This window comes from Emiliania huxleyi (assembly GCF_000372725.1).
Source record: "Emiliania huxleyi CCMP1516 unplaced genomic scaffold EMIHUscaffold_314, whole genome shotgun sequence".
Taxonomy (NCBI): Eukaryota; Haptophyta; order Isochrysidales; family Noelaerhabdaceae; genus Emiliania; species Emiliania huxleyi.
This window is the reverse complement of record NW_005199649.1, coordinates 26,204-50,714: the sequence shown is the minus strand read 5'-3', so window position 1 is coordinate 50,714 and position 24,511 is coordinate 26,204. Positions and strand designations below refer to the sequence as shown.

At 66.4% G+C, this 24,511-nt stretch overlaps 9 protein-coding genes across 9 annotated transcripts in view; 3 read left to right on the top strand and 6 right to left on the bottom strand.

The window, feature by feature from the left end:
* The window catches only part of EMIHUDRAFT_444353 (hypothetical protein), a 2,235-nt gene extending 1,212 nt beyond the window's left edge, over window positions 1–1,023 (bottom strand). Inside the window, exon 1 of the mRNA XM_005774317.1 lies at window positions 112–1,023. Coding sequence (XP_005774374.1) covers window positions 112–953 — 842 coding nt within the window. The 5' untranslated portion in view covers window positions 954–1,023. The remainder of the gene's footprint in view (window positions 1–111) is intronic.
* Window positions 1,024–3,541: 2,518 nt separating this feature from the next.
* EMIHUDRAFT_240699 (3,4-dihydroxy-2-butanone-4-phosphate synthase) lies at window positions 3,542–4,481 on the bottom strand (the record flags this gene model as incomplete). The annotated part of the gene is made up of 4 exons (XM_005774316.1): window positions 3,542–3,619; window positions 3,745–3,801; window positions 3,924–3,959; window positions 4,032–4,481. The coding sequence occupies 4 exons, from the start codon at window positions 4,479–4,481 to the stop codon at window positions 3,542–3,544; spliced, it is 621 nt and encodes a 206-aa protein (XP_005774373.1).
* Window positions 4,482–4,638: 157 nt separating this feature from the next.
* EMIHUDRAFT_74740 (hypothetical protein) lies at window positions 4,639–7,361 on the top strand (the record flags this gene model as incomplete). Its single annotated transcript, XM_005774315.1, has 5 exons — window positions 4,639–5,497; window positions 5,560–5,674; window positions 5,817–6,012; window positions 6,480–6,583; window positions 6,938–7,361. 5 exons carry the CDS (start codon window positions 4,639–4,641, stop codon window positions 7,359–7,361), a joined length of 1,698 nt encoding a protein of 565 aa, XP_005774372.1.
* A 1,200-nt stretch (window positions 7,362–8,561) lies between these two features.
* EMIHUDRAFT_240697 (hypothetical protein) lies at window positions 8,562–10,371 on the top strand (the record flags this gene model as incomplete). Its single annotated transcript, XM_005774314.1, has 4 exons — window positions 8,562–8,577; window positions 8,750–9,012; window positions 9,787–10,077; window positions 10,354–10,371. 4 exons carry the CDS (start codon window positions 8,562–8,564, stop codon window positions 10,369–10,371), a joined length of 588 nt encoding a protein of 195 aa, XP_005774371.1.
* A 968-nt stretch (window positions 10,372–11,339) lies between these two features.
* Window positions 11,340–12,014, bottom strand: EMIHUDRAFT_74744 (hypothetical protein; the record flags this gene model as incomplete). Its single annotated transcript, XM_005774313.1, has 1 exon — window positions 11,340–12,014. One exon carries the CDS (start codon window positions 12,012–12,014, stop codon window positions 11,340–11,342), a length of 675 nt encoding a protein of 224 aa, XP_005774370.1.
* Window positions 12,015–12,569: 555 nt separating this feature from the next.
* EMIHUDRAFT_240695 (hypothetical protein) lies at window positions 12,570–13,467 on the bottom strand (the record flags this gene model as incomplete). Its single annotated transcript, XM_005774312.1, has 3 exons — window positions 12,570–12,611; window positions 12,722–12,755; window positions 12,917–13,467. 3 exons carry the CDS (start codon window positions 13,465–13,467, stop codon window positions 12,570–12,572), a joined length of 627 nt encoding a protein of 208 aa, XP_005774369.1.
* Window positions 13,468–14,981: 1,514 nt separating this feature from the next.
* EMIHUDRAFT_444350 (hypothetical protein) lies at window positions 14,982–16,841 on the top strand. The gene is made up of 4 exons (XM_005774311.1): window positions 14,982–15,114; window positions 15,288–15,311; window positions 15,552–16,070; window positions 16,199–16,841. The coding sequence occupies exons 1-4, from the start codon at window positions 15,004–15,006 to the stop codon at window positions 16,469–16,471; spliced, it is 927 nt and encodes a 308-aa protein (XP_005774368.1). The 5' UTR covers window positions 14,982–15,003; the 3' UTR covers window positions 16,472–16,841.
* Window positions 16,842–20,546: 3,705 nt separating this feature from the next.
* Window positions 20,547–22,187, bottom strand: EMIHUDRAFT_458251 (hypothetical protein; the record flags this gene model as incomplete). The annotated part of the gene is made up of 3 exons (XM_005774310.1): window positions 20,547–21,138; window positions 21,204–21,512; window positions 21,726–22,187. The coding sequence occupies 3 exons, from the start codon at window positions 22,185–22,187 to the stop codon at window positions 20,560–20,562; spliced, it is 1,350 nt and encodes a 449-aa protein (XP_005774367.1). The 3' UTR covers window positions 20,547–20,559.
* Window positions 22,188–23,151: 964 nt separating this feature from the next.
* Window positions 23,152–24,511, bottom strand: part of EMIHUDRAFT_116923 (hypothetical protein) — a gene marked incomplete at both ends in the record, with an annotated part of 24,875 nt that continues 23,515 nt past the window's right edge. Inside the window, one exon of the mRNA XM_005774309.1 lies at window positions 23,152–24,432. Coding sequence (XP_005774366.1) covers window positions 23,152–24,432 — 1,281 coding nt within the window. The remainder of the gene's footprint in view (window positions 24,433–24,511) is intronic.

Here is a 24,511-nt window from a genome sequence, read left to right as displayed (position 1 = left end):
GGAAGGGGGAAAAAAGGGGGGGAACGAAGGAAAAGGTGGGAGCGGAAAGGAAAGGGTAAAAAAAGAGGATAGAGCATGCGAGTTTACATCATGAAGTATCGCTAGAGGAAAACCCAACCCCAGGGCGCGCGCTCGGCGGCCAGCGCGGGCCACTCAACATCGCCGTCGAACTCCTCCGAGATGGCGCCGAGCAGCAGCTCCTGCCCCGCGCAGAGCATGGCGGACTCGTCGCGGGTGGCTGGCTCGGGCTCGACGACCTTCCAGGAGCCGTCGAGCCAGATGGGCCGCCTCGCGACCACGACGCGGGCAACCTCGCCCAGCATGGCGGTGCGGCTGGAGCGAGGTGCCGCCGCCTCGCCCTCGCCCTCGTCGGCCGCGTCGCAGGAGGCCGGCGCGGCGGCCCTGGCCAGAAAGTCAAGTTGCGCCTCGATGAGTCGCTCCGTGCCCGTGCGCTTGTGCATTTCGGCCACGTCGCTCACGTTTAGCCCCGGCTTCTTGTTTGCTCGAGCGGCGGCAGACTCGCCGGCCGTCTTGCGCCGATACCAAGGGTGCGCAGGGCCCGAGGGCCCGTAGCGGCCAGAGAGGCCGCTGCGATGGCCAGACAGGCGCCGCTCGAGCCGCTTGGACGCCTTCGCCCGGCCGCTCTGCGGCTGAGACGGGATTGAGCGCTGGGCGGCAATGGGACGAGCCACTGCCCACGAGCCAGCAGACCACCACATCGCTCGTCCCCCAGGACCGCCGAGCCACAGGTTGTGCTCGGGCATTGGCGTCCACCCGTTTGTCGACAGCAGCTTGGCAACGCCGGCGTGGCCCCGCACTTGCGCGTAGAAGATGGCGGACCTCCCCTCACTGTCGGGCGCGTTGGGGAGCGGCGGCGAGTCTCCGGCTAGCAGGGTGGCGCAGCGCTTGATGTCTCCCTCCGCCGCGGCAGCGTGGAGCTCCGAGTCGACCATATATGTGGTGAAGCTGTCCAAGAAGGTCGCGTCCAGCTCCTGTCGCGCCGAGTCTACCTTGACAAAAAAATGGCATTTTTTCAGCCCGTCACCCGACACCGATCATCCGGCTCGCTGGGTGCGCTTCTTAGCTCCCCGGCCCTGGATGTGAAGACGGTCGACCATATGGTGGTGAGCTGTCCAAGAAGGTCGCGTCCAGCTCCAAGAAGGCCGGCTCCTCTCGACAAAAAAAGCAGGGTGATGTCTCCCCGGCCCTGCACGGCACAGTCGCTGGTCTGGTGGCTGCCAGCCCGACTCTGGCGGGATTTCTCGCGGACCGTTTGTCAGGGGACGGTCTCGTTGGACATTTGTCAGGGAGAGACGGTCTCTCTCGCGATGTCTGCACCGCCACGCCGCCGCTCGCGCCGCCTCGCCACCGCCTCCTCCGCCGCCGCACACCCGCCAGACACGCCGCCGCCCGCCCGCCTCCTCGACCTCCCCACGGACCTCCTCGAGCGCGCCCTCTCTCGCTGCGACAGCCCCACCGACATCGCTCGCGTCGCGGCCGTCTCGCTGCTCTTCCACGCCTCGCTGGCGCTGGAGGGCATCCGCTTGTGGGCGCAAGAGCGCGGCTTCGAGCTGCCCGCGCAGCCAGAGGGCGAGAGCTGCGCCGTGCGGTGGCTGTGCTTCGCTGCGTTGCTGTGCGAGTCCAACCCGCCGGCGAGGGCGGCGGCAGGCCAACAATATAGCGTTTTCATCGACGGCGAGGGGCGGCTCTCATCGTGCGGAAAGGCTGAGAGCTGTGGCCTTGGCGAGATGCCGGGCATTCTCGGGCACGGCGAGGGCGTGACGCAGCTCAACACGCCAACCCGCCTCCCTTCGCCGCTGGGCGGCGAGCGCGCCGTGAGCGTGTCGGCTGGAACCGGGTCCAACCTTGCCCTCACCAGCAGCGGCGCCGTTTGGAGCTGGGGCCAGGGAGGCTGGGGCGCGCTGGGCCACGGCGACGAGCAGACCCAGCCGATGCCAAAGAACGTCGAGGCCTTTGCTGGCCAGCGCGTCGTCGCTGTGTCGGCTGGACGCGTCCACAGCCTCGCCATCACCGCTGACGGCGCCGTCTGGAGCTGGGGTTGGGATTCCGAAGGCCAGTTGGGCCACGACGACCAGCAGCACCAGCGGCTGCCGATGAGGGTCGAGGCCTTGGCGGGGCAGCGCGTCGTCGCTGTGTCCGCTGGAGCTGTGCACAGCTTCGCCATTACCGCTGACGGCGCCGTCTGGAGCTGGGGCGGTGGATTGTTCGGTAGGCTGGGCCACGGCGACCAGCAGTGGCAGCCGCTGCCGAAAAAGATCGAGGCCTTTGCTGGGCGGCGCGTCGTTGCCGTGTCGGCGGGAGCTAACCACAGCCTCGCCGTCACCGCAGACGGCGCTGTCTGGAGCTGGGGCTGGGGATGCTTTGGCCGGTTGGGCCACGGCGACCCGCAGGAGCCTTTGGCGAGCTCCAGTGGAGCCTTTGGCGAGCTGGGCCACGGCGACGAGCAGGACCAGCTGCTGCCCAAGAAGATCGAGGCTTTGGCTGGCCAGCGTGTCGTCGCTGTGTCGGCTGCAGGCTTCCACAGCTTCGCCATCACCGCCGACAGCAACCTCTGGAGCTGGGGCAGTGGTCTCCATGGCTGGCTGGGCCACGGCGACGATCAGACCCAGCTGCTGCCGAGGAAGGTCGAGGCCTTTGCGGGGAAGTGCGTCGTCGCTGTGTCGGCTGGAGCATACCACAACCTCGCCCGCACGGGCGATGGCGCTGTTTTTGCCTGGGGCAAGGGCCCTCTCCATGGCCTAGGACACGGAGAGGACCTGTCGGACCAGCTGCTGCCCAAGAAGGTCGAGGGGCGGGCGTCGGGGCAGTGATGAGAAGGGCGAATTGGCTCAGTGTAGCGCGTGTGGGCGACCGCCCTCCGGCCCGTGCCTGCCGCGTGCGCGCCCCGGCCGCCTGGGCCATGGCCATGGCCGTGGCCGGTGGGGCACTCGCCACTCGTCATTCAGAACACACGTCTCCCCAACGCCGGCGAAAGCGAAACAACGCGAGAACGCTCGCGTAAAATAACGTCTAAAGATCGCAATACTACCACCATTGATCGTCAGGTGGGTTCAAAATACAGGTCGCCCGAGCCCCGTGCGCCGCCGCGCTCTCTCCTCCACAACACACACAAGGAGACAAGCGAGTCCGGTCACACAGTCCGTGTCACGCGTGCGCTCCCTCTCTGGCGCGCGTGATATGTGGACCCCAGAGAGAGAGAGAGAGAGAGTAACACCCGTGGCGCGCGCAAACCGCGGCCCCGCAAGACGGGCGCTGTGGCCCGCGCTCCACAATAGCCGTAATTCATTGTCCGGTCTCGCGTCTCGAGCCATCTCGTCGCAACAGCCGTTGCTCTCCCCCCCCCCCCCCCCTCCTCCAACCCGCCTCTCGCGACCGCCTCCGCGCCGGGTGTCCCCTCGCGAGAGCTGGGCTCAGCAGCCCGGCACCTTGCCGCCGTGCTCGTCCCGGATGTACCTACTCGCGCCGTCGGCGCGTCAGCGCGCGCCCGGACTATGTGGAGCTCGCGCCGCCGCTACGCCGCTCACTCAATCAAGTCTGCGATGGAGGTGAGGACGAGCCCATGCTGCTCGCAGAAAGGGATCAGGTCTGCCACCCTCGCCTGCGGACGGGCGAGGGGGGCGAAGCGCGCTCAGAGGCCTCTCCCCGCCGCCCGCCGCACTGTGAACGCATGGCTATCAGTCGGCGCGTGCAGGGGCGCGCCATGCTGCCGTCGTCGTTGACCACTTCGCACAGCACGCCCGCCGGCTGCAGCCCCGCCAGCCGGCAGAGGTCCCCCGCCGCCTAGGAAGGCGCGGAGAAGGTGCACGGAAACGTCCGCCCGTCGGCCAGAGGGGGTGCGCATGCGCCTCGGTGTGTCCGTCGCGCTCGAGCACGCCGCCCGCTCTGGCGCGCAGTGGGAAGACGTGGCCGGGTCGGTTGAAAGCCTCCGGGCCGAGCGCCTGCACGCGGGGGAAAGGGGAGGCGCCGCTCGGCAGCGGCGCGGCTCGGGTGCCGAAGCGGCGAGGGCGCACCGGGTCCGCGAGAGCGCGGAAGGTGGCTGCGCGCTCGGCGGCGGAGATGCCCGTCGTGGTCCCCGCCTTGAGGTCGACGGACACCGTGAAGGCGGTCCCCTTTGGGTCCTGGTTGCGAGAGACCATGGGCGGAAGCCGCAGGTCGTCGCAGCGCTCGCCGGGCAGCGCGACGCATATCACGCCAGAGGAGTGGCGCACGACGAAACCGACCGTCTCGGCCGTCGCCATCTCGCCGGCGAGGATCAGGTCGCCCTCGTTCTCCCGCGACTCGTCATCTGTCACCACGATGGGCTGACCGCGCCTCATCGCCTCGATCGCCGCGACGACGCTCGCGCGCCCAAACTCGCCCGGCCTAGGGCGCTCGACCGCGGGCGCCGCCAGTCCGGTGGTGGGAGCGACCATCGTCGTCATCGCGGCGGCGAGCATGCCCGCGAGGAGAGTGGAGCACATGTACGCTTGACTGGTTGGCAACGTGATCTGATCACGCGCGACCGTCTCGTCGTCGGCACCCTTGGGAGGCACCCTGAAGAAGAAACCGCACTCTGGGTATATTTCCCGCAATCCAGATTTTTTTCTTTTTTGATTGGGCGGCGCAGACCGCGTCGTGATGTACACGTGTCTCGCCCTCGCCCTCGCCCTGTCACCGCGCAGCTTGTCCGTCCGGAGACGAGCCTCGGCCGCGCAGAGCCGCCGCTGCGGGCCGCCCGTCGGCGCCGCGGATGTCGACATCTATGGCCGTGCGGTGCTGGCGCCGCTCGAGGCGTCCGCGTCGACGGCAGAGCCGGTGGTCAAGGTGTACTCGGTGCACTGCTCCGTCAACGTTGCCATGCCGTGGAGCAACAAGCCGCAGGAGGAGAGCACCGGCTCCGGCTTCACGATGCGGCAGCAGCACGACGGCCAACTCGTCATCCTGACAAACGCCCACTGTGTGGCGGATGCGACGTACGTGGAGGTGCGTAAGGCGGGCGACTCGCAGAAGCACGTGGCGCAGGTGGCGCGCATCGCGCACGAGTGCGACCTCGCCACTCTCACCGTGTCGGACGACGCCTTTTGGGAGGGCGTCGAGCCGCTCGAGTTTGGTCCGATGCCGTCGCTGCAGGACGAGGTTTCGGTGGTGGGGTACCCGGAAGGAGGCGAGGGCGTCTCGGTCACGCAGGGCGTCGTCTCGCGCATCGAGATCCAGCGGTACGCCCACTCGGGCGCCAACCTGCTCGCGGTGCAGATCGACGCCGCCATCAACCCTGGCAACAGCGGCGGGCCCGCCCTCAACGCCGACGGTGACGTGATCGGCGTCGCCTTCCAGAACCAGCTCGACTCGCAAAACATCGGGTACGTCATCCCCGCGCCCATCATCGCCCACTACCTCGTCGACGACGCCCCCTCCGACCCGCGCCGCCCCGCCGGCTTCCCCTCGCTCGGCATCTTCTGGCAGGCCCCTCGACCAGCCGCACGCTCTTCTCGCCGCTGTCTGCTGCGATGTGTGACGACGGTGATTGTTGTCAGGCCCTCGACAACCCGCAGCTGCGAGCCTACCTCGGCATGGAGGGGCGCACCGGCGTCCGCATCCGCGGCGTCGCGCCCACCGCGCCCGCCGCGGCGCTCCTCCGGACAGGCGACGTCCTCCTCGAGCCGGACGGCTCTCAGTCGTGACTTGCTCCTTCATCTGCGAACCAACTGCCAGGCGACGTCCTCCTCGAGCTGGACGGGCACGCCATCGCCAACGACGGCTCTTTTGCCATCGGGGGGCAGGAGCGCCTCCTCGAGCCAACCACCCGCCTCCTCGAGCCAACCACCGCCTCCTCGAGCCAACCACCCGCCCCACCAACCAACCACCCGCACCCGCGCCCTCCCTCCGCGCCCCGACACCCCCCTCGGCGGACAGGAGCGGCTCTCCTTTGCGCACCTGATACACCTCAAGTTTGCGCACCAGACCATCGGCCTGCGCGTGCTGCGCGCGGGAGAGGCGCGCCACACGCACCTTGTCGCCCCGCGAGACGCGCCCGCGCTTGCTCGTCTCCCTCTGCCTCCGCCTCCGCCTCCCCCGCCACCTCCGCCACCTCCTCCTCCTCCTCCTCCCCCGCCACCCCCACCACCACCTCCTCCTCCTCCTCCTCCACCACCACCAACCACCACCGCCTCGCAGGAGCTCGAGCTCGAGGTTAATTATATGTATTATTTAATTCTAGTATATTTAATGAGCAGGAGCTCGAGCTCGAGGTTAATTATATGTATTATTTAATTCTAGTATATTTAATGAGCAGGAGCTCGAGCTCGAGGTTAATTATATGTATTATTTAATTCTAGTATATTTAATGAGCAGGAGCTCGAGCTCGAGGTTAATTATATGTATTATTTAATTCTAGTATATTTAATGAGCAGGAGCTCGAGCTCGAGGTTCCCATATCTCCCCATATCTCCCCATATCTCCGATAGGAGCTCGAGCTCGAGGTTCCCGTGCGGCCGCTGCAGCGGCTCATCCCGCCGACCGCCTACGACGAGCCCCTCCCGTACTTCATCTACGCCGGCCTCGTCTTCGTGCCGTTCGTCGAGCCGTGCGCCGCGCTAGAGAGCCATCTCCCCATCTCTCCCCATCTCTCCCATTAGCCGTGTGCCGCGCTAGAGAGCACAGATTACCCGAGATTACTCGAGATTACCCGAGATTACCCGAGATTACCCGAGCCGTGCGCCGGGCTAGAGAGCACAGCGAGCACGGGCGGGAGGGCCCTCTGTGAGCCTCCCCGGACCACCCATCCCCTTGCCAGCTGCCCCGCCGCTCCTCCGAGCAAAAGCGTCTGTTCGCCGGCCGGTGCTCTCCGCCGCGACGCCTCCGCGACATCTCCCCGACATCTCCGCGACATCTCCGCGACATCTCCGCGACATCTCCGCGACATCTCCGCGACCCGCAGGTACCTGCACGAGTGGGGGGACGACTGGCAGCAGGACGCGCCGCACGAGCTCGTGCAGCTCGTGCTGTCTGGCGCGCAGAGCGAGGCAGCCGAGCAGCCAGTGCTGCTTTCGCGCGTGCTCCCCAGCCCGCAGACGGCGGGGTACCTCACGCTCGCCGACCGTCGGGTGCTCTCCGTCAACGGCGAGCGCGTCCTCAACTTGAGGCAGATGCACGCGCTCGTGCAGCGGCTGCAGGCCGAGTGCGACCACCTCGCCTTCGAGGTGCAGTGCGTGGGCGGACCCGCCGTCATCGCCATCGACACGTCGACCGCCGAGCAGGAAGCGAAGGCGATCCTGGAGACGTACCGCATCCCCGCCGCCGCATCCCCGGACTTGTGCGGTCAGTCTGAGACTGACGCGCAGTCCGGACAGCCCAGACTGTGACGGACCCCGCGGCACGGGAGCGAGAAAACAGCGCCCGCCGCCGGGCGCCGCACCGCGTGTGTACGAGTAGATGTGTGCGGTGCGACCCGCCGCCGCGGGGGGGTCAGCGCGTCCCTCTGTGACCTCAACGAACAACTGAGGACAAATATTACATTTACACTCTGGGCCGGCGCCCGCGGGGGGCCCAGAGGGTGTCCATGCGGGGGGGAGATGGGGTCCCATGGCCCGCCGCAGGCGCCGATTTTTTGGAGTTTTTTTTCGCGATTTTTTACTTGTTTTCATGGCGGGAATTCGGCGTACTTGCGGCCATGCTATCACGCCTTGCGACAGCCTGTCGGCGCAGCTGACCGTGCCATGATGCACAATTGATCACCTGCATAGCTCGCGGCCTTAGTATTAAGCATTCAGTGACGACCTGATCGTACGGCCAGTAGGAAGGTGTCCTTCCAGCTGCGTGCACGCTTCTGGCGCAATGCGCGTCACCTCGGATGGGCTGCTGGCACTCTCGAGGCTATGCCTACACAGCCTCGCGCGCATGGGCAGTCAAGAGGGACCATGCACCTTCTCAGGACAGCGCCGGTGCCTCTCTCTTGGACCGGCAAACTTGGTGGTCTCGTGTCACCAATGTGGGACCAGTGCGGCATCGCGCCATCGACAGCTCTGAACTGCGCCTCACCACTGACCGGGAAGGCCGCCAAGTGGGCCAGCACAGGTCGCACATTGTGGCAGCAGTCAGCAGTGCATGGCTGATAGCTAGAGCAGCAGCGTCAGGGTCGCAGGGTCGGATCGTGTCAAGCCTCTCGCCCGGCCGGCCGCGTGTAGACGTCGGCCTGTCTGCAGTGATCTGTCGGCGGTCAGTACGACCGATCAGGTCGGAGTTTTCTGATGGTTGGAGGGTCTATCTGTATGTACTCCTCGAGATCTCTCCAAATCTGCCCTCTGATTAACCTAGCTTAATCGGGAAGTCGGTGCTCATAGAGACTCATAGAGCCGGAGCCCAGCCCCGTTTCCGCACTGCTGCGCGGCGCACGGTGTGGGCCGGGGGCCCCCGCGCCGGCCCAGAGCATTTACACCCAGAGCAAAAAAGCGAGAACGCGAGATGCGAGTTGTGACTCAATGACATTGTGTGACGAAAACCGTGTGTCTCGATTACACGAATTACAATTACGAATTAGGAATTACCCCGCGCGTTCGTTTTTTATGTATGTAAAAAATAGTGGAACCAGAAGATCGGACAGGGGAGGACGCGGCCACAGAGAGGGCGGGCGCCGGGTTTCGAAAGCCGGCGCTTTCGCGCGTTCGAAGGGACTTCCGAACGACTTCCAGCTCGGAGTTTGTGTAAATTTGGGGTCGGCCTTCCCTTCGCCTGCGGCGAGATGGCACCGCAGGCGGCGTGTGTGCGAGGGTGGCGGCGTCCAGCGCCGAGCAGCACACCACGAGCGCGAGCGGCAGCGCCGACTACGCGAGGCGGCGGGCGGCTCGACCGAGCCGGCGGCGGAGGAGGCGACGGACGTCGGTGAGCGCCGCGGACGTGCTGGCCGGCGTGGAGGAGAGCGGCCCGAACTGCGCCCTTCCGGCGGCGAGGGAGGGCCAGAGGGAGCGGCGGGAGCGGCTGCGGGTGGACGAGACGGCGAAGCAGGCGAGGCACACCGTAGCGGGGCAGGGTTTTTTCTTCTTTGTGAGGCGCCGTCGCCAAATGGAACCCGTTGTTGGCGGCGAGACGGTGCCAGAGGAGGTCGTGCTTGCGGCTAAGAGAGGAGAAACGACGACGGCGCTGGCGTGGCTCGACGGCGGCGGGCGGGTCGACGCGACCTTCGAGTACACCTTTGATGGCGGTTCGTTTTCGATCGGCATGACGCTGCTGATGCTCGCAATGGCCAATGGCCACGCGGGGCTGGCTGAGGCGCTTCTGCGGCGCGGCGCGGACGTCGGCGCGGACGTCTCGTTGCAGAAGAGCGACGGCGGCACCGCGTTGAGCCTCGCCGCCGTGAACGGCTACGAGAAGCTGGTCGAGCTGGCATTGCGGCACGGCGCTAAGATAAACCAGAGAAGCCGCACGACCGGCGGCACTGCGCTGATGAACGCCGCCTACAAAGGTCACGAGCGGATTGTCGACATGCTGATCCGGCATGGCGCGGAGATCGACCTGCAGAACAACGACGGGGACACCGCTCTGATGTTCGCCGCCGTCAACGGCCGCCCCGCCGTGGTGCGTCAGCTGCTGCGGGCGGGCGCTGACATGACGCTGCGCTCTCAGGAGGGCAATACCGCGCTGCAATGGGCCAAGGAGAAGGGCCAAACCGAGTGCGTGCGCGCCTTCGGGGAGCATGAGGCGGCCAAGGCGGCGGCCGAGAAGGCGGCGAAGGAGGCGGCGTGGGCTGCGGAGGCGGCGGAGAGGGCGGCGGAGAGGGCAGCGAAGGAGAAGGAGGCGGCGCGGCACGCCGAGGAGCTGCTGGCGGAGGTCGAGGCGGAGAAGCGCGCCAAGGGCAAGAAGGGCAAGAAGAAGAAGAAGGGCGGAGGGACAGGCGGGGCTGGGCCGTCGCAGGAGACAGAGGAGGGTGCCGAGGCGCCGTCGGAGGCAGACGCAGCCGAGGCCGCAAAGAAGGCCGAGGAGGAGAGAATTATCAGGCTTCTCGAGCAGTGTCACGAGGAGCGGATCCGGCTCGGCATCACGGCGGAGAGCCAGGCGGCGGCGTCGGCAGAGGTGGCCGAGGCTGTGCGCTTGGACGCTGAGGCGGACGAGGCGGAGGAGGAGGCGGAGGCGGACGAGGAGGAAGAGGCGGCGGCCGAGGCGGCGCTGGCGGATGCCGAGGTGGCGAGGGCGGAGGCCAGGGCGGCGCATGCAGAGGCCAAGGCGGCGCTGGAGGAGGCCAAGGCGGCACTGGAGGGGAGCGAGGCGGCGCTCGAGGAGGCGGCGGCCGCTGCAGACGCGAGGCGTGCCGCTGCGGCCGCTTCGAGGGCCAGGGCGGCTGCAGCCAGGACGGCGGCGGAGGCAGCGCAGCGCTCGTAGAGAGAGAAGAGCGCTTGGGGACGTAGCGTGTCGTCGAGCCGGCGGACGTTTGATGTGGTTGTACCTCGGTCCTCGCTCTGCGCCCCCCCCACGCGTGTGTGAGGGGTTGATAGTCGCACTCGCAGAGGCGCGGCTCGGCATACGGCAAGCACGAATATAGTGTTAAGAAACACGTACGCAGCTTTACAGTCGTACTGCAGTCGTACGGTCGTTGACCCGCCCACCGTGTGGCCTGGGCCGCCCGGACCCCAGAGCTGCTGCGCGTGCAGACAGCGTTGCGCGAGCGTTGGAGAGGCCAGCCTCCGGCTTCTCAGCGTGCTGTGTCTCTATCTGCCTGGTGGATGGGTGTGGTGGGGGACTCCCTCGTCGCTTTTCGTTACAAATTTACGGAATTACGGATTTACGGATCGACCCCCCGTCCCTCCCCGTCCCGCGGCCCGGCCGTGAGACGCCGATCTACGAATCAAGTTGGTGCCGGAATATCACACCCTGGCGATCCGTACACGGCGGTCCCCCCCCCCCCCCAAACACACACAAGCGTATCACGCGCCGTCACGCCGCGGGACGGCGAGACCGCGAGAGACCGGGCGGACCGCGACACGCGACACCGTCCGCGAAAAGAGACTAAGAGAGAGCGACTGAGCAGCGGCGTCCGAGTACAAATAACCCAACACGCGATCTCGCGTCGTTATCCATATCGACAACACACAACCACACACACACCGCGCCACACGCCCACACCGGGCCTCGAGCACCAGGCATTTATCGACGACATTTTGTGACACGATTACGACGCCTCACTTATCACCCCACAAGCGGCGCGTGTCGCCAGCAAATCACCATATCAGCAGTCGGGCACTGGAGCGCGCTTCGGCAAGCACGTCCGATTGATTCGCACACAGGACGAGCGAGACCAAAGCGGCGCTTTCCGCCCTTCCGGGATCTGGTGCGGCGTCTGCCCCGACTCCTCACTTGACGAGCGCAGCAAATGGGTCGTCGGCCGGATCGGTCGAGGGGACGTACTCGGCGCGCTTGGCCGCCGCCTCGCCGACACCAGCGCCCAGCAAGTCCGAGGCAAGCCAGACGGCCATGTCCAGGCCCGCCGCCACGCCGCTGGATGTCGCACAAAGCTTGCCGCCGGTCCGGTCCGCCACCCAGCGCGCCCGGGGCGTCCATTCGACCGTCGCCGCACGCTTGCTGCTCTCCGTCACCCACGCCCAGCCCCGCTTATTTGTGGTCGCCTTCCTGCCATCGAGCACGCCGGCCGCAGCGAGCAGCGCAGAGCCGGTGCAGACAGAGGCGACGGCGGCCGAGGCGTCACACAGGAGCGCGAGAGTAGCGAGGAAGGGCTCGTCGCCAACGAGGGCACGCGTGCCCTGGCCGCCGGGCACAAGCAGCAGATCCCACTTCTGGGAGAGCGCCTCGACCAGGGAATGTGAGGCGACAACGGGCACGCATGAGCGAACTTCGAGTTTAGCCGCTTCGCTCTTGCATGCTTCGCTCCCGACGACGCCTCCACGGACGACGCCGTTTGTCGGCGCTGCGATGGTGACGGAGTACCCTGCGAGCAGCAGCAGCTCGAGCGGCCCGAAGGCGTCAAGCAGCTCGAAGCCCTCAAACGCAACCAGGAGCAGCTTCGGCATTTGCTTACGCTGCTGGGATGGGGCACGCTGCTTCTCCGGCGACTTGAAGCAGCGTGAGGGGGAGATGGGAGAGATGCAGCGCGTGAGCGTGTCGACGAGCATTGTTGGGCTCGAAACGGCGCTGATGACCGCACTCGATGTGGCTCCAGTGCTCCAAGTGGCGGGCCGCTTGGGCCTTGGCGCTTGGCACGATTTCTTTCTTTTCTTTTAGCTGGAAGGACAATGACCGCCGTGAACCCTGTTGTAGGTATATTGTGATCAGCTCCAGGATATTTGTTGTAGGCACCGTAACACCAAAAAACTACTATGTCTTCGAGTGAAAAGTAATCCGAGCAAAGCCGGGCCGCAGTGAATTAAAAGGGGCGATTTTCGAGGGGGGACCTGGAGAATCTGGGAATGTGCTCACCACGGACCCCCACCTCATGTCATCGAAAAAAAATTCACTGCAAGACAATAAGAAAAGAAAGCAAGACATAGATCATAGTACTTTTTTGAGGTGCTCTACAAGCTAGGCACAAAAGAAAGGATATTGCAGGCCATTTAGGCCCCCCCCCCTTAGACGGTCACTGAGTAGGCTGGGCCGGGAGCAACCTTAACCTTAAGGACAGAGTCCCCCCACCTTGTCCTTCCGATATGCAGATAGGCGAGAGATACAGATAGCGCCCCTCGGCGATCATCGTTTTCAAGCGCCTTTTCAAGAAACGCACCAGCGCTACTACCTCTGCGCCGACCCCAAACTGCCTAGCGCGAGGTGCGGCGAGTCGAGCGGCGCGCGCCCCGCCGTCATCGACTGCCTGCAGAAGGCTGCCGCCGCCACCGCCGCCTCGCGCGCCGCCTCCGCGGCGGCGGCGTGCTGCTCCGCAGAGAGGGCGCCGGTCGAATGGCTGAGCAGCAGCTCGCACGCGGGGGCGGCGCCGCCGTCGCCGTCGGCCGAGCAGACGAGGTAGCCGAGCGTGGCGACCGCCACCGCGCTCGCCTCCTCCGCCACCGTCGGGTCGAGCAGCAGCGCGCCATCGGCCGCCACGGCGCAGGCGCACGTGCCGAGCATGCCGCGCAGCGGCACGCCGGCGTGGATGAGCGCGAGGCCGCAGGCGTGGAGCGCCGCGGCGAGCACCGACCCGTCGTGGTCGACCACCTGCACCACCAGCGAGACGAGCGTCCGCGGGTGCAGGCTGAGCACGACCGCGTGCGAGAGCGTCGCCGTCAGCAGCAGCTCCATCTCGCGCTCGAGCGGGCCGGCGAGCCCCGAGGCTGGCCGCACCAGCACCTCGAGCGTCGCCTGATCGGGCCGCTCCCGCGCGCGGCGCACCTCGCCCGGGCCCCACACCGCCGCGAGCACCTGCGTGCCGTCGTGCTGGAAGCGCGCCGAGCCGTCGGCGCGGCTGAGCGCGCCGGGCTCGGCAGCCATCGCGCGGAGCTGGTTGGGGAGGCGGCCGTCGGCGCGGGTCGCCATGCCGGAGCCCGAGAAGGGAGCGCGACGACGAGGCGGGAGAGCACTGGGAGAAAAGAGTTCTGCGGTCCTCTCTCTCTCTTTTAGAGGGTGAAACATCCCTCCCTTGGGTTGTCTGTTTTCTTTCTTTCTTTCTTAGAGGGTGAAACGTTGACGATGAGAGCCAACCAACCGCCGCTTGTTTTGTGTTGTTGCCTGTTCAAAGCGTGCCGCGAGTGCGACTTCGGATCTGCGCATCTGCCTCCTCGCGCCTGCGGTCGCGTGATTATTGTGTGGGGGGATGTGGTAAGTGGGGCGTGTGGCGGCTGTGTGGTGGTGGTGGTGGTGGGGGGGGGGGCGCCTGCGCCTGGCCCTGGCGCCTGGGCCGCGGGCGCCTCCCTGGGGTTCGTCGTTGGTGCTGGATGCGCCAAGTCCCAAGTGCCAAGAGCTGCACACAAGCACACGTGCAAGCTCTCTCAAGATCGCGAGACGCCGGAGAGAGAGACAACGCAACGGAGGTGCTCACGCCGTTTCGCCGCGCGCCGCGCGGGAGGTCCTGAGCTCCCAAATGTGCAACAAGGAGGTCCTCACAAAGAGGTCCTCAAACCGAAAAGGTCCTCACACTCGTACCGATAAAGTTTGAACACTGAGCGACATGGAGAAGTCGCTGTCGGCTCGCGTGAAGGCGGTGTCGATGTTGCACCCGCCCACGCGAGGTCGCGGAGCGCCTGGGGCGAGGCGTCGGCGCGAGCAATGCCCTCAAAGGACTTGCGGATGCGGTTGTGCGCAAACTCGAGAGCCTCGCACGCGACATTGGGCGGCGTGATGCCGGCAATGTACTTACTTGGTCTTTGCACAGGCCAATCCGTTGGACGAGGTTGAGGCGGAGCTGCGAGGTGTTCGTGACGCAGTCAGTGTCGACGATCGTGTCGATGATGTCGAGCCCACGTCGAGCGGCGCGAGCTTCTTCCTGAGGTGCGCGGTGAGCTCCTTTTTGCAGGCTTCGGGGTCGCCAAAGAAGGTGCCGACGGCCTTGAAGCAGTCCACTCGCCCCGTGGGTTTGCCCTCCTTGTCGCGGTGCGCCGGCGAGCCCCGGAGCCAGCCCGGCGCGCACGAGAGGTCGCCCTCGGTTTGTGTTTCGATTGATTGAGGTAAGGCGAAACACAAACACAGTCCGACCAACGACTGGGACACCAACGCGGTATCCGTGGACGCAGGACGGGCGGGCACTGTATTTCGAGAAATCTATTTCTCGAGTCTCTCCCAATCAATCGGGAAGAGAAATCTCTCTCTCAAAATCTCTCTCTCAATCGGTCCGGCGGCGGTGCCTCGGCACGGCGAAGATTGGAGAATCGGGGGGAACGAGCTAAAGGCGTTTCGAGATTCGCACGCCCCTGCTTATGCATGCGGCAAACTTGGCAGTTACATCTACCACTCTCGGCATCTAAGTTTCGTGACCCTGCAAGCTACGGGCGCCTGCATGATGAAAGAGGTCTCGGTCCTCTGGCGGGAGTGGATCACGGTGCAACGGGGCCGTGCCGAAAAGCGCCTCTGTACCGGATGCTCTCGCAAGCCGACGCCGCGCGGGTCGCGGTCGTGCGGCTCAAGGCAGCGCACACGTGGCGCGCCGTGCCGCGGACGGCGCGGCTGCTCAGCCCAAAGGACCGCGAGGTGAGCGCCGCTCGCGAGCGTTTTCTGCGCGCACACCGCGCGCGCCGTGCACTCCAGACCCGCGCTGGGTCCGCCCGCGCGCCGTTGCCCCCTCCCCCGCCGTGGCCGCATGCCCACGCCCACGCCCCCTCCCTCCGCGCGCGCCCACGCGCCCCCCCTCCCCCGCGCCACAGGACCGCGTCGAGAAAATATGCGAGGCGCGCGCCGGCCCTGCAGCCCTGTAGCCCCCGCCCCCCCGCCCTCGTGCACGCGCTTGGCCACCCCCCGCCCCCACCGCACCGCTCCCTCCCCGCGTCGCGGCCGCGCGCGGCGTGGGCACGCCGCCCTCCCCCTTCTCTCTGCGGCGCATCTCACGTTCCCCCCTCCCGTCTGCGCCACACCCTCTCACTCCAATCCCGCCTCACGCCCCCGCCCCCCGCCCCCCCGCGCCGACACAGGTGACTGAGGACTTTTGTCTTCAGCCCCAGACGGCCGGCCTCGCCGTCTCGATGTTTGATCGCGTCTGCGCAAAAGCCGCGCTCGGCGCAGAGATTAACGTGCCGCTCGACGTCGTCGGCCTCGTGTGCGTCCTCGTTGCGACCAAGTTCCAGGAGGTGCGGGTGCCGGCGATCGAGGAGCTCGCCAAGATGGACCTGCCCAAGGGCCGGGCGCCGCGATCGCGCATCCTCATGAAAGAGGCCGAGATGACCGTCCTCTGCCTGCTCGACTGGGACCTGCACGAGGCGGCGCCGCACCAGTACCTCGAGCACCTCTTCCAGATCACGGGCGCGTCCAAATCCTGCGTCAAGCGCGCCGAGTTCTTCGTCGACATGTCCTTCTACGAGGCGAGGATGCTTGACTTCAGCCCCATCGCCATCGCCGCCGGCTCCCTCATGCTGGCGTGGCAGCAGCTGGGCGACATCGAGTCGGAAAACAAGCACACCGCGCAGCTCGCCTGCCTGTGCGAGGTCGACCTGGTGCGCTACCCTCCCCCCCCCCCCGCCCCCTCCTTTGGGACGCCCTCCCCGCCCCGCCGCACACAGTCGCCCCGCCGCGCGCCGCGTGCGCCATTCGCCGCTTTCACCTCACCGCTCCCCCTGCGCAGAAAACGCTCTTCCTGTGCCGGCACATCCTGATGGACCACTTTGAGTCGGTCTTCAAGACGTGCGAGGTGACGGTGCGCGTGCCCGCCTCCGCGCCGATGGACGATTCGCTTCGATCCGAGTCGCCCGACTCCATCTTCGCCCCGCTCGACGCGATGTCGGTCGTGCCGCGCCCGCCGGGGTCGAAAGTGGACCCGGACAAGTTCTTCTCGCCGCTGCGTTGCCCGCCGAGCCTCCCGTTGGCTGGCCAGAGCCTTGCCGGCTCTGGCCGGTAGATCAGGGGCCGCCGTCGCAACTACAACTAGCCCGTCGACGACCCATCGGTCGGTCGCTGCGAATCGCTTACGTGCATACCTCGCCGCCCTGCATACTGCTGCTGGCCACGGAAATACCGTCGGGCGCGCCACCCGTTTCCTAGTCGTCGCCCCCCCCCCCCCCGCCCTCCTTCCCCCCCCACCCGTCTGCCCTCTGCTCCGCTTGAAGCGCTGCAAGTGCGGCAGCGGCCTCGTGTTTGGACACTAGCAGTGCCAGTTTGGGTGTAGCAACCCACCTCGCCGTCCATCGTGGTCCGTCTCGTACATGACGGCTGCTCCACCTCTGTCGGTGTCTGTATTTTATTTGAGACACTTTGGAGCAGTTAGAGTTACGGGGGTCCCGCGGCCGCGGCAACTACCTAGATCCTAGTGGAAGTGTGGTAGGAGTAGCGCACTTTTGGGGAGAGCACTTGGAGTGCAGTCATCAACCGCCTCACATCCAGGGCCGGGGAGCTGAGAAGCCCAGCGGGCCGGAGGATGATCGGGATCGGGTTGCGGTCAACTTCGTCCTTTTTCTAAATTTTTTTCTTTTTCTTCACTAACTTCGTACACTCTCCCGCCTGGTCTTGCGCTCGCTCCGATTCCGCCATGACGACCGCCGAGGTGGAGGCGGTGATGTCGGCGAGGCACCATTACGCCGTCTTCGGCCTGGCGGGGGCGAGCGACTTCGACGAGACCCTCGTACGCAAGGCGTACCGGAAACTCGCTCTCAAACTCCACCCTGACAAAAACCAAGATCCGGCAGCCAAGCTTGCGTGGGAGCGGCTCTCCATGGCGATAGCAACGCTGGTTGACCCGCAACGGCGCCACGCCTACGACATGGCCTCGGCGCGGCCGGCGCCGAGCCAGTACAACAAGCCCGCTCCAGCGAGGGTTGATCCCGGCTCCGCAGCGCCGCCGTCGATCCACTCGACCAGTTGTCCGCACTGCAAGATGGTTATCCGCACGACAGTCCCGGCCAACCATACGGTGGGGCCGCAGGCGTACCAGTTGCAATGCCCGCAGTGCAAGTCGCTCATGAAGATCGAGATTCCGCCCGTCCCACGCCAGCACGCCGCGCCGTCCGTTCAGCCTCCGCAGCCGGGCTGGCCGAGGGCGCGCGCGTCGACCGCTCCGCCGGCGGCGGCGCGCTCCGCGGCCTCGCTGGCCAGCGCCGCGGCGGCGCGCGCTGCCGCGGCGGCGCAGCAGCGCGCGGCGGCGAAGGAGGCGCAACAGGCAAAGTGGGAGTCGGAAAAGGCTAAGTGGGAGGCGGACAGGGCCAAGCAGAAGAAGGCGGACGCAAAGGCGGTGCAGGCGCTCAAGTCGCGGCTCGAGAGTCGGCGCAGGGCGGCGCGGGAGAGCCGCGCCGACGAGCGGCGCAAGCTTCGCTCGGCGGAGGAGGAGCGGCACGCGCGGCAAAGGCGAGTCAAGCAGCGCGAGGGGTGCAGCGCGGAGGAGGCTAGCGCTTGGCACGACGCGTGGCGGGAGGCGCAGCAGGAGCGGGAGCAGGCGGACGCAGCGGCGGAGGCGGCGGCGGAGGCGGCTGACCTGGCCGAGGGCGAGGCGGAGTTGGAGGCCCTCCTTGCCAAGCAAAAGGAGGTGTGTCGGGCGGAGGGCGCTGTGGCGCCCCGAGGGCGGTGCGTCTGCACCGCGTGCCACGGCCCGCCCCGTAGGCACAGCAGCGGAAGGCGCAGTACTACGGCATCGGCGACGACGGCAAGATGGGCGAGTGCCACCACTGCAAGGACGGCGGCGAGCTGCTCTGCTGCGACCGCTGCCCGAAGGTCTTCCACTTTGAGTGCCTCGTCCCGCCGATGCGCGAAGAGGACCTCCCCGAGGGAAAAGCGGGCCCGGGGGATCGCCGCGCTCCACGGCCCTCGCTGATCCCGCTCCGGGCCTCGCTGTGTAGGGGAGTGGCTCTGCGAGTATTGCGCGCCGAAAGCAAGGGCGCCTCCCGCGCCCGCGCAAATGCCGCGAGCGCCTGGCTCCGCCGCCGCGCCCGCCGCTCCGGAAGCCAAGGCCAAGCCCCCGGCGCCGGGAGCTACGGCCACTCGGCCCGCGGGCCAGCCTTTGCGGGTGGGCGACGCGTGCGAGGCGAGCCGGCAGCGCAGCAAGGTTCCGGCGGTGCGCGTCGCGTTGCAGACCGGCGGCCCGCTTCGGGTGTGCCACATCGCCAGCTGCGACGTTGCCGGGCTGCAGCCGGGCGCGCTCCACGCGCGGATCCTCACCTCGCACACGAGTGACATGCTGCTGCCCGCCGAGCTGAGGGGCAAGGCGTGGCAGCCGCTCGAGGAGTGCCGCATCCGCGTCGCCCCACGGGCGGCGCCTCCAGGGAGCGGTGGCTCGGGCCAGGCCGGCTTCGAGGGTGCAATCGTGTCGCTCGACGCGCTCGAGCTCGGCGTGCAGGTCGCGGTCACCGGGGCGGCGGGCCTGGAGTGGGTCTCGCTGCTGCGGGACGGGTGGGTGTGGGCCGACGCAGAGGCGCGCCCGTCATGTTCCTCCATCTCCGAGGCGGCCAGCCGGCGCTCCGAGCACCCGCCTCGCTTGGCAGACGCCGCCGCGGAGCCGTGGCGCGCCGCGAGAGTGACGAGGGTGCACGCGGACGGTGCGTGCGACGTGGCGTACGAGGGCGGCGGGAGAGAGGAGAGGGTACCTCCCACCTCCCTGCGTCGCATCGACGCGGCCGGCAGCGGCTCTTCCACGGCCCGTGGGGCGGCCAGCAGGGGGTCGGCCGGCGAAGGGGCGGCCGGCGAAGGGGCGGCCGGCGTGGCGGGAGTCAAGCGGGGCTCCGATGGCGTGCCCAAGCGGCCTGGGTTCGTAGATCTGACCCAGGGAGATGGGCCGTCGGCCGGAGCGGCGACAGCGGCGTCCCTCGCGTCACTGCGGTCGGCGCTAGGGGCCGAGGAGGCGGCGCTGGCGGCGGCGTGCAGCGCGACCTCCCAGAAGCAGGCCCGCGCTAGCAAGGCCGCGGCGGAGGCGCGGAGTCTGAGCGAGCAGGCGCGGGCGGCGGCAGAGCAAGCGCGGCTCGCGGCAGAACGCGCGCGGAAGACAGCGGCGCTCGCGAAGGAGGCGGAGGCAGCAGAAGCTGTGGCGAAGGAGGAGGCTCAGGCGGCGCAAGCGCAGGTTGCGAAGCATGAGGCCGCCGTGCGCGAGAAGAGGGCAGCGTTGGCTGCGCAGGAGGAGGCGACTTTGCAGCAGCCGCCACAGCAGCAGCCGCCACAGCAGCAGCCGCCACAGCCGCCGCCACCACAGCCGCCACAGCAGCAGCCGCGACAGCAGCAGCCGCCGCCGCCGCCGCGACAGCAGCAGCAACAAGAGCATCGGCCGCGACAACAGCAGAGCGTTCCTCAGCCGCCTCCACGGCCGCCGCCACGGCCCTTGACAGCGGGCGAGATTGCCGCCATGAGCATCAAGGAGATCAAGAGCGCGTTGGTAGAGCGCCGCGTCGACCACGTCGGGTGCGTCGAAAAGCACGAGCTCGTTGCTCTGCTCCACCAAAGTGTGAGCGCCGCGGGCTCGTCGGCAGCGACTGCTGCGCCAGCCGAGGCGGCGGCCCCGAGCCCGAGCGCCACCGCTGGCGACATCGAGGCGGCGCGAGCGGCCGCAGTGGATATCATGGGCTCAGGCTTCGTCGAGGACCTCGACTGAATCAACCTCCCGGCGATGCGCATGGGGTTTGCATAGGTAGAAAGGTAGATCTCTATCACAGTCGACCGCAGTGCAGGTGAGAGAGCGAGGACTCTCTCAGTACAAAATGTGTGCGTTTCGTACCTGTGATCTTGCGTGTACACAGCACGAGCACCCCTCACGAGTCAACAGAGAGCAGTCACACGACCTCAATCCAATATCCTCAATGTTCGTTAGCCGTTACGTGATACGTGAAAGGTGTCGTTTGAGCAGTGAGAGAGGGAGTTCGTGAATTTCGTGTCTCTTGTAATACTTGACGTATTATGTATAAGAGCAGACGGGTCGTTCGCCTCTGAGAGCCGCTCGACACACTAAAAGAGAGAGATTGAGAAGGAACACTTTCTCTCTACACTGAAAACGATTCGCTACAGACCACGGCCTCCTCAAGCACGGGTGCTCTCTCTGGAATCGTCCGACGCGTTCGACGCCATCCGCTGCCATCGCATTCCGACCTCCCGCGGCTGCACCCCCCTCTGCACGCCGCGGCCGCACGAGGTGGTGCATATCCTTGGCTGAAAGACAGCGCCTGCAAAGTGGGCCATCGCGAGGGCGGCGAGGAGCGGCAGCCACTTGAATGGCGTGGAGAAGGAGCCTGCGTGCTCCGAGTCGGCGCCCCGAGCCATCACTCCCGTGAGGGAGACGCCCGCGATGGTTCCGACGCGCTGCCAGGTGAGAAAGAAGCCCTGCATGTGCGGGAAGCCCGCGTCGCCGCCGTAGAGCTGCAACGGCTTGGACTGCATGAGGATGAAGACCCCGCCATACCCCAAGCCGTAGACGAGCGAGAAGGCCAGCAGCTGGATGTGTGACACGCCCTCACCCCGGGTGCCGTCCACCGCGCCTGGCCGAAGCTCGCCCGAGCCGTTGACGCGCGGCACCATGGCGCATCCAAGCACCCACAGCGCCAGGGCGGCGATGGCGTAGGCATTCGCGCGCTGGTGGTCGAAGAGGAGCCCAAAGAGAACCTATGCAGTATCGGCGAGTTGGGCTCACGCAGACGCACCGGCGTGTGGGCGCGCAGAGATCTCACCTTTCCCGTCATGTTGAGCCCGTAGATGATTGACGTGTAGGCGCTCGCAGTGGTAAGGGGCACGTCCGCCTCCGTGGCGAGGTACAGCGTCAAATAGTTGTTGAAGGCCTGAGTCACAAACATGACCCAAAAGCTGAAGGCAGCCAGGCTCCAGACGCGCCAGGCGGACAGCCACCACGGCAGCCGGGAGGCGTACGCAGAGCACTTGGCTCCTCTTGCCCGCGTCTGGGGCTCAGGAGCCTTTGCCTCAAGGCCTTCTGCAGGCGGCACGGCGGTGGGGCTCGCGGGCTCCAGGACCTCCGCCGCGGCCTGGGGAGCGAGGTCGACGGCAGCTGGCGACGGCGTGAATCGCGTAGAAGGAGATGTGACTTGACTCGCAGACGGACGCGCGTCGGAGATCAGTCCGCGCCGGGGCATGTGCGGACCATCACGCAGCAGCCACGCGGCAATGGGAAAGGCTAGAAGCCACGAAGCAACTGCAACCATGCCGTACACCGATCTCCATCCCGCCGCCTCGCTCACCCAGGCGCAGAGTGGCGGCCAGAGCACGCCGGCCACTCCGAAAGCGGTGAACAAGACGCCGACGGCGAAGGCTTTGCCACTGGCGTCAAACCACGAATTGACCAGGAGTGTGAGTGGCCCCGGCCCGGAGAGGCAGGCCGCGACCCCGAACGCGAGCTGCAAGCCTAGCAAGGCCTGCAGCGATCCCGCGAAGGCGCAGCCAGTCGCCGCGAGGCTGAATGTCGTCGCTCCGATGGCTACGCAACGGCTTACGCCAATGCGGTGCAGCACTGCGCCAGCTGGCATCGCCAGAACCACCTGCGTGAAGGCATTTGCGGTCGGAAGCAGCGAGACGTCGGCGGCGCTCACGCCAAGATCGTCGGCTGTCGGGCCTGAGATGACTGGCGGCGCGAGGTACATGGTGGAGACGACGCTGAATATGACCCAGGCGAGAGCGAGCTGCGTACGCGGTCGCGCAAGCATGTGTGTGTCCCCTACGAGTGTGCGTGAAGAGAATTTTACAACGCGGGCGCTAGGTGCTTGCCAAAATTCTTTCTCCACTTCTGAGAAGGTTCTTTTTTGGCGCCTCGCCCGTCGCGAAACAATCGTGTCGGCCGACCTCGGTGGTTGTAAACTTCTTTCGCCACGCCGCCTGCGACCCTACTGTCTGAATTCGCGGAGCGAAGAAAATTTTTATTTTGAATACGTCCATTTTTGGAGCTTGGAATACGGCGTATTCCCATGGAATACGTGGAATACGGGTGGAATACGGGTGGAATACAGGCCTCTGGGAGGTCATTTGGAATACGTGGAGGCTTCGGCCACCGAGGCTTCGGCCAACGAGGCTTCGGCCAACGAAAAAGAAAAATCCTCGCCCTCCGCCCGCCCTTGCCTCCGCCCAGCCCTCCGCTCTCCGCTCTCGCCCTCCGCCCTTGCCCTGGCTGGCCTGGGTGGCATCTCCTCATCATCACGCGCCAAGTGGGAGGGAAGTGGACGGGGCCCTGAGCCGACCTAGCCCTAAACGGAATGGGGCGCCCAACACGTGCCCGGATTACTGTGCCTCCCCCGGGTGCAGCCTTTCGGTTCGTGAAGGGTCGGTGCGTGTCGTGACCCCCTGGAACACCCGTACCCCCGCACCATCTCCGTCGCGTGGTTCTACAACCTTAACCATCACCGGGAGGCGGCCAGGGCTTCATAGACTCGGTCGAGAGACCCCAGATTGGCATCCATGCCTCTCTGGACAGGGTGGCCCGCCACAAGGACCCCAGGAATTGCGACTCGCCGCTTTCCTCCCGCTGTGATTCTGTGTGAGCTCTGTGTCTTGATTTGCCAACAATATACCTACACTAGCAGACCTGGCGCGCACGCGCGCCGTATTTGTTTTCCGGTCTGCTTCCCGTCGGCTTCCCTCCCTTTGTGGGGAAAAAGGAGTTTTTATCTACACATATCAATCTGGATAATCCCAGAGTGGTTCAATAACATGCCGCCTCTCGAGCGGAGCACTATTGCCACGTGCGGCGTCTGCGCGGAAGTCGCGCTTGTAGTTGTCCCACTGCTCATTCTGCTCCTCAAGGCTGCCGGTGAGCTCCTTGCATGTGTGCTCCCTGTACCACCGCGCGCGGTGCCGATGATATGCTTTCTGCCCGTGCTCACCGAGGTCGTACTCGGAGCGCTCCGGTGGTTTGCCCTCGGTGACAGCCACGTCGGCTGGCGGATCGCGCGCCCACTCCGGATTGGCGACGCTGGTGTCGAGTAGTTCGTATTTGCACGCGAGGTTGTACGACGTGTCCTTGTAGTAATAGTACGGCATGTCGCCCTCGTCAAATGCCTGCAGGAGGCGGTTGCTGCCACTTGTCGCTGGCGGCGCCGGCGGCGGCAGCGTACCTGCGCTCCTGTGCTGCGCCTCGAGCTCGAGCCTGCGCTGCTGCTGCTGCGTCTCCAGATCTGGGAAGGCGCCCAATCCGATGCAGTGGCCGGCCGCGTACTTGGTACAATACGCACATGGTTCGACGGAGCCGGACATCACGTTAACCAGTGATTGCGACCAGCGCGGTGTGCACGCCGGCGAGCAATCATAGGCCTTGTGCAGCTGCAGCGCCTCCCGGTCAGAATAGAAGCATTCACATCCAGCATTGCAGTTCCAAATAGGTAGGATGTGGCCACAAGTTGTGCAGCGGCACGGGTCATTGGCGGGTGGCGGTGGCGGCAATGCAGCTGGCGGCGGCGGCGGCGGCGGTGGCGGTGGCGGCGGCGCGATGTTTCTACCCTGTGGCCGCCAATCAGTGGGCTTGCTGCCATAGTTCGCGAGCTCGTGGGTGGCAATCAAATCGCGCGGTGGCTCGCGCAGCAGCTGTTGCAGCTCCTGGAGGTAGTCGCCGAGAGGCACGCCGCGTGCAAGCCGATCGCGCATCACGCGCTGATCCCACGCCATCTGCGCCTCGCCCGGCCACGCGTCCTCGCCGTCGGCCACGCGCCGCCGCAGCTCGTTCAACGGCAGGCTGTAGACCTGCGGCCCGTCGTCGTCGCCGCGCACCGCGCCGTAGCCGTCTGCGCGCAGCTCGAGCTCGGCGGCCTCGCATGTGCCCGTGTCCTCGAGCAACGGCGAGCCGCTACGCTCAATCACCAGCTTCTCCAGCTCCTTCTGAAGCTCACCCTCGTCCACCTCGTCGCCAACTTCCGCCACCTCGGCCACCTCGGCCACGAGCTCATCGAGCAGCGACGCAATCACCTTCTCGGGGGAAGGAGGTGAGAGGCGGAGGAGGTGAGGAGGCGGAGGAGGTGAGTGAGGATCCAGAACTACATAACCC

Excerpts from the sequence above, each read along its gene's own strand:
- EMIHUDRAFT_444350 (XM_005774311.1), top strand. The coding sequence starts at position 15,004 with ATGCTCTCGCAAGCCGACGCCGCGCGGGTCGCGGTCGTGCGGCTCAAG. Across the intron at positions 15,115-15,287 it reads TCAGCCCAAAGGACCGCGAG|GACCGCGTCGAGAAAATATG; the intron begins GTGAGCGCCGCT and ends CCCGCGCCACAG. Across the intron at positions 16,071-16,198 it reads GCCTGTGCGAGGTCGACCTG|AAAACGCTCTTCCTGTGCCG; the intron begins GTGCGCTACCCT and ends CCCCCTGCGCAG.